We start from the raw sequence: 12,096 nt of genomic DNA on the forward strand, positions 1-12,096 counted from the left end.
GGGTTTAACCTTTCACCTTTCCTTCTAAAACAAATTAACTAGAGTTAGAGAGATGGCTGAGCACTCGACCTGAGTTCAAATTCCAAGCACCCATACCTAAAGCTGGGCACTGCAATGCATGTCTGTCCTCCTAACACAGAAGCCACAGAAAAGATCAACGTGGGGCCTAGTTCTCAAAAAAATAAGGTAGAAAAGGCATATAGTTTGTTGATATATTGTGTATTGCAATAAAGCTTACATGGGGATCAGAGGACAGAGCCAGCCACTAAATTAGACATAGAGGTCAGGCAGTGGTGGCACACACCTTTAAAACCCTATCACTTGGGAGTCACAGACCCATCTGGATCTCTGTGAGTTCAAGTCCACACTGGGCTACACGAGAGAAACAGAACCAGACAGTGGTGACACATGCCTTTAATCTCAGGAAGTAATATGGCAAGACACAGAAAGGTATATAAGGCATGAGGAAACAGGAACTTGCTCTCTTGAGGCTGAGGATTTCATAGAGGTAAGCTAGTGGCTGGCTGTTCTGCTTCGCTGATCTTTCAGCTTTCACCCCAAATATCTGGCTCTGGGTTTTTTATTATAAGACCTCTTAAGATTCATGTTACAATATAGGACTTCATTCATGCATATAGGAGCAAGTGCAGCTGCATATAGGTGTGCACATACACATGTAACTCACACACATGCTAACTTAACATATGTCAATATAATCAAACCCTACTGTCAATTTCTCTCAAATCTACAGTAATTTTTCTGATGTTTTAATAATGCTTACCACATTCTTTTTCCCTAGTACTTAGAACGGAAGCCAGGGCAAGCTGAGAAAGTGCTGTGCCAGTGAACTATATCCCAGCGCTCCACATGCTAAAAGTGCATTTCCACTGTCGCTGACATTCCTCTGCTTGTTGAGAACATAAAAACATTGTGTGAAAAGTATCTGTGGGAATTAAGTGGTAATGATATTAAACCATAAAACCTTTGGATAAATCAGAAAAGAAAGCAGCACAATAATCATATTCTGCTTGAATTCCTTGGGACTGATTAGGAATGGTCACATCCTTTGAAGGGTACAGCCATTCTGTGATCAACATGCTCTTACTCTCTGTCCCTAGGACTAGCTTGTCTCTACTATATGCTTGTCCCCCCCAACAGAGGGATTCTTGCTGTAGTAAATCATTTTATAAGCCGATCAGAATTTAGAGGGACAACAGACGAGGACTGCGATCTTCAACACTATGCAACATGATCTTACCAGGCATTTTGGCACAATAACGGTGACTTTTGATGGTAAAGTTTTCTATTTACCACCTTTAAATTTGTCTTTGGCATGGAGCTTTCATTTTTCTACCCCACCCCACCCCCACCATCTCCTCACTGTTTTCTATTTACCAACTTTTTTTTCTTTTTTGGTTTTTCAAGACAGGGTTTCTCTGTGTAGTTTTGGTGCCTGTCCTGGATCTCACTCTGTAGACCAGGCTGGCCTCGAACTCACAGATAGCTGCCTGGCTCTGCCTCCTGAGTGCTGAGATTAAAGGCATGCACCACTGCCGCCCAGCTCTATTTACCAACTTTGAACAGTTTTGCTTCTGTCTTCAGAGTAATCTGAACATTTAAATGATTCATTGACTTCTTGGATCCTCTCAAAATATCACCATCAAAACTATAACACTGAAGCTGAATGTTATTTTTATTAAGTATGACAATGCTAATGATTTTAATAGAGCTTTACACAGAGTTGCTTAAGTAACTTTCAAATATTTCTTTCACTAACTGTAGTATTAGCTTAGAATAGTCTTTGAAAGTATGCTATTTGGCAAAGCTTAGACAATGAATTTGAGATATTTTATGTAATTATCTGAAAAATGCAACATTTAAGTAAAATACTGGTGTATTTAAATAAAAATGAAAGCATTTTATGTCAGTGTGGTTTATGGATGCATTATTTATCTACTGCTATTTTGTTTGCTCTTTAAAACTTTTGACTAGCAATATAGTCAGTTTTAAAAAGAGTATTTTCTGTATTTCACATGTTCTTTAGAGAGAAAAATTCTGACTGACAAAAGTTAGTTATGATAGTATTTATGACCCAGAGGTTATAATTTAGTTTTACACAAATTGTCACCAAATATGAAAGCAAAAAACGTGTGTTAGGTCTTCAGAATAAATGGTTAGATCATAATTGAAAAGTCAGAGGAAATAAAGTAATTAGAACCTGTGACGCATATAACACTTTTAATAGCAATGATGCCTATGTTAAAGAAAATTCATTCCTACAATAATTTATTGATACCTTACATACCCAGACAGACGAAAAGCTGTTCATAGGAAGTACCTGGATAATGTATTCTGTGTTCAGCTCTGCCCTGTACTCACTGTGGATTTCACATTTGGTGTCTTCAATTTTCTTATAGATTAGGGGCATATGAAATCTCAATGCTTCTCCACTCTGCACTAAATGAAATCCCAGTGGCTTGAGATCTCATAAGGAATACTGTTTTCCATACAGTGCCCATTCACAGTGCAGGGATTTCCAGGGAAAATGCAAGCATTTTCCTACCTCCTTTTCTTTGATGTTCTATCTCTGCCAGAGAATGCTAGTTTCTCACTTTTATCTTTTCTCTATCTGTTCCCTATGGAAAGAACTGTTGGCTGGTCACAGAACTGTCAACTTCTCTTGCTCTTTCAGTAGCAATGTGACTAAGTTCTCATTAGTGAATATTGAACAGAAATGAATGTGTCCTGTTCCCTTTCCATTGTCATGGTCTGGAAGAGAGACATGACAATGGCACAGTTTCAGATATTCAGATAAATCAGGTTAGTAGTATCTGGGATCTCGTGGAAAATGCAAGTCTGTAAGTCATATGCCAAGCTTAATGAAGCGGAAACTCTGGGAGTGGGGCCCAAGAATGCTTGTTTTCAACAACTCACTAAATGAATATAAAACACAGCAAAAAATTGGAAAGCATCTCAGCTAGAGGACCAGCTTAGAGATTGTGTTCACAGATGGCCTTGGGAGCAGAGCCACACACTGACAGGGCTTCTGAGCCGCAAAGGCTGTTTGTGAAGTCATAAATTCCTTTAAGTTACTTGGGTTGGGTCTTTTCCTTGGACAAAGTTAGCATTTGCCCAGCATAGGTTTTTCTCCCCCCACCCACATCCTAGAAGGGTTTGTATAATGTTTTCATTATTTAATAGTTATACCTGTTAATACTGCCATCTTCCTTGAGTTTGCGCAGTTGTTGGGGGCACAGAGGTCCTTGTACACACCCAGAAGCACTAAGAGAATCAGGAATGTTAACCACAGGGGTGTCTCCTCAAGGGAGAAGATAAAAATCAAATGCCTGTTTTCCATCCAGAAAGCTGAGAGTGGATTTTGTTAACAACCTCGTGACCTTTTTGCTATCTGTAGGGGCAGATGTCACCCAAATTTCCCAGAGTGGTTATTCAGACTCTTCCTACCCCAGACCATTACCCATCCATAGGGGAGATGTCACATGTACTTTGTGGCCTGCTGACCTCTATTCTATTGGTCAGAGATCACACTACATTCTAGGCCTTCAGCTATAGATCCTACCATTCTTTAGGCACTTTCCAATGGGCCCCAGAAATCTGACTAGAGAAACTGAAGTCACAGGTCGGAAGAGTGGGTATACCTTCTCCACTCAGGGCTCCTGTCAAATGATTGCACCCCTGGACATCAGCTTCTACTGTGTAAAACTTCAAAGTGGCTTTATAGTTTATGATGTATAAGGAATTTGTAGAATATAGTAAAACAAACTTCAAACATTTCTAGAAGAAATTCATAGATGTATCAATCAAATACAAAACGAAACTCTGCCTTAGCACTAGTGTGAGAAGCTGCCATGTGCTTCAAAACAGAAACTGCAACGTACTAAAGAAGGCTTAATGAGGATAAATCTCTACCACTTGGTATATTTCTGCAACTATAGATATAAACATTATACATGTGGGGAATTTTAACATGGAACACTGAGTACTAGAACAGAAATTATCATTGAGGAAAAAGGAGAACTATATATGTTTTATAAACTTTACACATAAAAATAGAATATTTTAAAATCGCTAGTACAAATAATTTGCAGTTGACTGAATTTTTTTCACTTTGGTTAGGTGAGCTGATTCAAATCTTTACTTACTTCAGTATGTATAACAACACAAAAATATTTTTATTCAAGTGAGAATGCAAAATATCATTCATGTAGTTATTTTCCCAGAAGCCCAACTTGTAGCAGTCAATAACCTTAAACCAATCCCCTTCTATATCATGTTACTTATATGTATTATTTTTTTTAGTCTTTTTGAGACAAGGTCTCTCTCCTGGTCCCAAGCACTGAGATTACAGGCGTGTGCCACCACCACCTGGCATATGTATGTTTTTAAGGCTGACTATTCGGTATTAAATAACCACTAGTGTGCTTATGTGGGCTGAGCATGCTGAACTTATGTATTTGTGAATAAATACCAAAAGTTGTGAAAAACTGAGGTCATGAATTTGCAGGAGAGAAATGAGGTATATATGGGAAGGTCTGGAGAGGAAAAGGAAAGGAGGAAATGATATAATCTCAAGAAAATAAAGGAAATAATTAGGAAAAAAATACTAGCACAAGGCTAGCACACTGCAATTTTCCTGTACAAGTGTCTTACTTAAAGTCACAGCCTTAGGATGTTCCTGGTTGGAGAATATTTGGAGTACAAGCAATTTAACATACTAGAATATATTAAATTCAATTCTCAAGAGGTAAAGTAGACAGTTTAACTTCATGGAAATTTTCCATGTTAATTAAGGAACCACAGGGACTCTTGTTCATATCACTCTCATTTGTAAAGTGAGGAAGAAAATATCTACCAGTTATGAAAGAAACCAAGTGAAAGGGTTTTTTCTTGAAAGCAATGAATCGCAGCAATATCTCTGCCCCATAATAAGGATCCTAATTAAATTTTTGGGAGTCAACCATAGTTCACGTAAGTACTGACTGACCTTTCTTTTTCTTTTTCTTTTTTTTCTTTTTTTCTTTTTTTTTTTTGGTTTTTCGAGACAGGGTTTCTCTGTGTAGCTTTGCACCTTTCCTGGAACTCACTTGGTAGTCCAGGCTGGCCTCGAACTCACAGAGATCCGCCTGGCTCTGCCTCCCGTGTGCTGGGATTAAAGGCGTGCGCCACCACCGCCCGGCTGACCTTTATTTTTCTAAGGTCAAGAGCATCATACCTTTGAAGCAATAGTTCTGAGTGGTTTGGATAAAAATGCTCCCCATAGGCCCATGGAGAGTGGCACTATCAGGAGGTGTGGCCTTGGAGTAGGGGTGGCCTTATTGGAGGGAGTGTGTCACTGGAGGCAGGATTTGAGGTTTCAGATGCTCAAGCCAGGCCCACTATCACTCTCTCTTCTTGCTGCCTGCCAATCCAGACATAGGACTCTCAGCTCTATCTCCAGCACCATGTCTGCCTATGTGCCACCATGTTTCCCACCATGATGATAATGGACCAAACCTCTGAATTATAGCCAGTCCCAATATCATGTTTTCCTTTATAAGAGTTGCCAAGGTCATGGTGTCCCTTCACAGCAATAGAAACCCTAGCTAAAATACTACCACAGCAGCAGGTCAACTTACTCATTTTGTTGTTATAAAGAAGAGCTGTAACATGTCCTTCTCTGTTTTAACTAAATAACAGCATGATTACAAGGGATCATGGATAGTACTACAAAAGGATCCTACTTATTTTATCATTTCTCTAGTTCTATAGTGTTGTATTATTATGTAATTGACGATTTAAAATTAATGTTCTGGAAACGTTTTGGTTCTTTCTGAGGCAGGGAGCTCCATCAGGCCTCAAAGAAGAACATACTGCCTATCAACTCAGCAACTAAGAAATTGCTTCAAATCTCATGGCGGTCACATTGATAATACCTCATTTAATTCCAGGAGTAAGTGATCAATCTTAAAATTTCAGAAAGAAAAAAAAAAGATTCAAAAACTTATTTTCTATAAAGTTATCTGTCTTCAGGCAAAGGGAGGTTACATAAGTAAATACCTGTGTATGGTAGTACAAGCCTGTAATCCTAGGCATTAGGGAGGCTGAGACTAGAAGAACTCTTAGTCCCAGAAATTCCATGTAAGTCTGGGCAGCAGAGTGAGACTTCAAAATACATAAAATAAATATACAATTAAATATAAATAATCAAAACCGTGATGAAACAATACATTTACATACATGCACAACAACATAATTCAATTTTTGGAAGGTGTTTTACGCATATTCAAGTGACAACACTTGGAAAAGTTCAATCATGATTTCTCCATAACAGTTTGTATATTAGTGTAAAGGGGAAGAGCTCTAAATAACCAGCTCTCTCCCTGCCTCACATGAGAAGTTTGGCAGGCTCCGGCTCACAATGTTGAAGTTTCCATGTTTAGGGCCTAAGGACACACATCAGGATAAAGGGTCTTCCTATCACAGTGTATGGATTTTCTTGGATACAGAGGGTGTATGTAACATTCATGTGATTGAAGGTTGGCATGATCTGGAAGGAACCCTAGAGCTTTCAAATACGAGTCAAACCTAGGTAAACCTCAGCAGTGTCTAAAGCAAGGGAGTAGACAGAGTGAAGGATGTAGCAGGGGAAAATCTATGATTATTTTCAAGAGTAAAAAAGGGTTTGCTGATTGGAAAAGAGATCTGGTTAAAGGAGACTTAAGATTTTAAAAGCTGACCCTGAACTATTTTTCCACCTGAATTCCTCTCTATGGGCATATTATCAAAAGCATGTGCACAATCATAATTATTTTATTTTACTTTATGCTTTTTTTCTTATTTCTTTTATTCTGAGATTATAAGATAATTATATCATGTCTCCCTTCCCTTTCTTCTCTCCACACTCTCTCATATACCCTTCCTTGCTCTATTTCAAATTCTTGGCCACTTTTTTCATTAACTGTTGTTATATGAATGTATGTATATACATATATATTCCTAAATATAACCTGCTCAGTCTTTATAATGTTACTTGAGTATATGTTTCAGGGCTGACAATTGGGTTTGAATTCCAATTAATACAAGATTTTCAGTCAAACAGCTTTGTATAGTCTTTTCTCCTTTATTGTTCTATTCTTTACAATTTATTTATTTATATTTTCCTAAAACTAAATCTCAAGACAATTTTGACAATTTACCTTTTATGATTTCATCAAAAAAGCATCAACTTGCTGATTATGTTAGTTGGTGATATTGTAGTGATATTTGAACAAAATCAAATATCTTTGTTCCCTTTCTCCCATTACAGGATTACAGTGGCAAAGACTGTACATATAGCAACAAAGACTTTCTGTGTATAAAGCAACAGCTAGAGTGGCATTCATCTGTTTTGGAACAATTGAATCTAACCTAGTACCAGTCACACTTATTCTAGAAGCACTTAATCATCACTTTCAGAAATGTTCTGTGTCAAGGTGCAAAGACCTAGTTCCAGGGACTTTGGTACAGGAAGGTGCTCTATACACTTTCAAAAGGGCAATGTAAACACCAAGCTAGACAACAACTCTTTATCTACAGTGGTGTACTACCTGCAAGGTATGCTAGGGCAATGGTGGCACAAAGCGTGTGTGAGTCACCAATCAATATCTCAATTTACCTTGGGCCCATTACATGAGATGGGCCTGACACTGCCTGGGTAACCAAGAATCTGAGAGTAGACAGCCCGAGGGCCTAGGGTAAACTCAGATACTACTGGTCTAAAAAAAGAACCAGCATGCACAGGGCCTGTACGGGTCTACACCAAGCCCTCTGGGCTTATACTATGGCTTCCAGGTAAGTGATTTTGTGGGATTCCTGAGTGTGTGAATGAGTGAATCTTCAATTCTTGTGCCTTCTCTTGGGCACTTTTCCTTCTGTTGGTTTGTTCTGTCCAAGTTCAATGTGACAGTCTTTGTTTTATCTTACTATTTTTTTACTTTGTTATATTTTAAAAAGATGAATGAATGAATGAACAAATTAAAACTTAGCCACTAGAGTAAAAGCTAAAAAACAGAAGAAATGTCTATTTATATCTGTTGGGAAAGAGAAAATAAGTTCTTCTTAACGAAGTGACATTGGGTATACCAACCACTCCATGGCAGGTTTCAGGTTCAGGAGTTGTTGACCAACATATTATGGACTCCATAGTTTTTCCCTCCTTGGTTTTGGAGGGTTTTGTTATGGTATTGGCTTTTTGTTTGTTTTTAGAGAAAGAACTTAAAGTTAGGTGGGTGGGTAGGGAGGGGGAGCAGATATGGAAGGACTTGGGGGAGGGGAAGAATATGATCAAAATATATTTAACTTTAAAAATTGTTTAAAATAATAAGATATATAAAAAATAATGAAATCATAGCTTAACAGTTTTGTTCCTTTCTACTCCTTAAAGAGAAGTTTAACATGGCAGTCAGTTCCATGAACACACCCAGCACAGGAATGTGAGATAGCAGCTGTGAACAGGAGTTTAAAAACTGGAGAGTGTTTCCAGGCATGGGTGGTGCAAGGCTTTAAACCCAGCGCTCAGGAGGCAGGGCAGCAGAGGTAGGCTGATCTCTGAGTTTGAGGCCAGTCTGGTCTACAAAAGGAGTTCCAGGACAGCTAGGGCAGATAAACTGTCTGGAAAAACAAAAAACAAACACCCTGAGGAGTGTGATAAGTTTTGTAGAGATAAGGGCAGCATATGTTTAGTTAGCTAAGGGTGTGGTCTACTATGTAAATTACTATTACAACATAAAGAAAAACACAGAACACAGACAGACAGAAGAGCAACAGTTGTCTGGCCCTTACTGCAGGCTTTCATTTCTTATAGTGTGAATTAGTCAGGGATCTATAGTATAGTATTATTCCAGTAATTGAAATTCAACTCTTGGAATACAGAACCTGAACCATGGAAACACCTTGTACATCTTCTTTATACATCTTAGAGATATAATTATATTTTAAGGAATGAAAATTTATATATTTAAAATTTTCAGACTAAGCTAACCTCAAACCCATTATATAGCCAAGCGTGACATCTTGAACTCCTAATTATCCTGACTCCACCTCTCAAATGATGGAAGGACAGGTCAGTTGCACCATGCCTGGTATATGCCATTTCTGGAGAGTAAAGCTAGGGATGCTGTATGCCAGGCACACACATGTAAATATAATTCAAGACAAATGAAACGAGTTCTTGGAAAATTATCCTGATGGGAATCAGAAAATATCAAAACAGATTCTATTTCTTTTAAATATTGCAGCTCCTTGCTGTTTTGATGTAGGGATGTTGGTTTGTTAGCTTGAACACAATTCGAATTTTGTGAAGAGGCTCGCTGAAGATATGAGAGAAAAAGTGACTTACTTTTTCTTGATACTGCCTCCTTGAAGAGTCCAAAGACTGAATCAGAGCTGTGGCGTGGCCAACAAACATAGCATAACAGGTGGCCCCGACAATCATGCTTAGCATGGTAATCCAGAGGTCGGACATGCTGACGGGTGCTTGGGCACCATAGCCAATGCACAGCATGTGACTCATCGCCTTGAAGAGTGCGTAGGAATATTGCTTTCCCCAAGAGTCGTTCTGAAACATGACAGAAAAGAAAATGAACTGAGCCAGTAGGATACTAAAAGGAAAAATAAGTGCAACTTAGCCATAGAAGCTTTGGAAAACAACACGTATACCTAACTTCCTACTGGATGCTGAGCAAATGACTCAATGAAGTTCAAATCTGATCTATCAAGATAAAACAGAAATAGCATCATGTTCAGTTCATACACTCCCAGCCAGTTTTATGTTGACTGTTTTTTAAAAGCAGAATTCCAGTTGAGAAAATTGTAGAAGTGTCATAATAACACTGTTAAGAATAAATGTTGAGTCTTGTTTAATGTTTCAAGAGAATCATAATTCTCTAGTAACTGTATTTGCAACTGTGAAATGTAACAGGTGGGTCTAAGCATAAGAATCCCAATACAAGAATTTTTGTCAATACTATATATCTCAGGTTTTGTGAATGCAACTTTATATACATATATATGTGTGTGTGTGTGTTCTTTAATATTTCTGTGTTTTATAAATGAAAAAACAGGAACGTTTTGGAAATACAGTCATAACTTGGTTGACATTCTAAAAATCTCCAAAGTTAGCTTGTGTTAATTATGACTTGCAAATTTCTGGTGCCATTTAAAAATCTTATTCCAATTTCAATTTTACAGAAAAAAACTTGTTAAGTATGTTTTCTCTTGCACAAATTTTAAGCATCGTGTTTGTATGTTTTGTCATTCTGAGACTGGGGTCTTGTCATATCACAAATATGACATACTGTTTAGGAGTGCAAGTGTGGGCCACCATGGCCATCTTAAATTCAAATGCCTTTCAAAGCTTGTCCACCTCCCTAGATCAAGGCTTACATTATTTATGGGGACAAATATAAAATTAAAATGATCGATCACTAATTCAAACCCAACAGAAAAACACTAAAGACAATAAAATATGAAGACTTTTCCTTTACCCTATCTTATTATTAACAAAATGAGATAATAGTAACAGATGAATAACTTAAGACCTTGTAAGCTATAAAAATGATTTTTGGGTCACAGTGATATAATATACAATGAACAATTATATGTTAATCTTGACTGACTAGTTTTCAGTGCTCTTCTGCAAATTATTTCTTAGGCTAGCACAATTTATACAATGTTTAGCTCCACCCTCAAGGATAACTAACATTCATAGTGTCATCAGTTGCTTTTGGCTAATGCAAGATCACAAATATATTTTCATATCTTTTTTAATTTTGCAAAGACAATCTTTTGGTTGATACAATTGTTCCTGGAGCTATTAAAAATGTTTCCTAGGCTGTGAGAACATTAGGATGGATTTTTAATACATTATTTTACAATGTAAATTTTGGCACATCTGTTGTTGATGATTCACACAGAATGATTTTTTTATTAAGACTTAACACCATAGAAATCAGTCTCATGCTTGTCGGAGTTGGAATTTTTAATTGTACTTTTGTATTTTGAAATGATTATAGCTACATGGAGGTGCCAAGATTCAGGGAACCCAAGCATTCTTCGGTCAGCTTCCTCAGTAGTTCTGTCTTCAAACCAATTGTTACTGACATAAATACAATACCAGAAATGGACATAAATACAGTACAATGACCTCATTGATGTACTTGCTTGTTTAGTTCCCTAAAATATTATTACATGTGTAGGTTCATGTGTTTATCAGAGCAGTCAAGACATGGAGCAATTCAACCACAGGGATCACTTCTATTGCTGTTAACTGAATTTAATGCTAATCTATGCAATGGCATTTTAATATTCCCTCTGACATTTCCTGTAACTTATCAAGGTTATGAAAGAAGCCAGAGGTAGTCACAGGACTTTTTTTTTAACAGTTCTAAATGTCTGTTTATGAACCCTATTATTTTCTGTTCAGTCACAGGAAAAGTTTATCCAAAATTGCGGTTGTTGTCAGTGATTTGTTCATCTAAAGCTTCATATGAAAATAGAGTGCTATTTTTCTATAAAGTGTGATACTCTTTAAAATTGATTTGCTTTTCTAAGTTTGTGGATATTTGGTTGGTGCTGTTCCAGCAAATTTCAAAACTGGACATGAAAACCTCTAGATGTGATGGTTGCAACTTGCATTAAAAAAACCTTGACTTTTATAATGGTTTACCTGAGTGTTGCCAGTACTGCCATAGAACACGGATGAGGTATCTAATATTTGTGCAGGAAATGTAGGGATGGCATCCTAGGAATTATGGACAGGTAAGCTTCTTACCATGAGCACCCATACTACAGGCACCTTTAGCTTTTCTTGTGGCTGCTATTGCTACCTCTGTTGAAGCTGCAACTGTTTGTCCTACTAACCTGGACCCATTGATGACTTAGCCATGTTGGAGACACATAAGATGCCACATTGTTGATTCATGTCTATATGCATCTTGTTGTCCCAACTGATGGTCCTCTGCATAGCATCCCATACCTGCTGTGTGTGTGTGTGTGTGTGTGTGTGTGTGTGTGTGTGTGTGTACTACTTCTGCTCTACAGGATAATCCATAGTATATG

General features: G+C 37.5%; 1 protein-coding gene across 1 annotated transcript in view; it reads right to left on the reverse strand.

The window, feature by feature from the left end:
- Positions 1-12,096, reverse strand: part of Hcn1 (hyperpolarization activated cyclic nucleotide gated potassium channel 1) — a 379,984-nt gene that overhangs the window by 87,641 nt on the left and 280,247 nt on the right. The window contains exon 4 of the mRNA XM_059276444.1: positions 9,377-9,595. Coding sequence (XP_059132427.1) covers positions 9,377-9,595 — 219 coding nt within the window. The remainder of the gene's footprint in view (positions 1-9,376; positions 9,596-12,096) is intronic.

This window comes from Peromyscus eremicus, chromosome 11 (assembly GCF_949786415.1).
Source record: "Peromyscus eremicus chromosome 11, PerEre_H2_v1, whole genome shotgun sequence".
Classification (NCBI taxonomy): Eukaryota; Metazoa; Chordata; class Mammalia; order Rodentia; family Cricetidae; genus Peromyscus; species Peromyscus eremicus.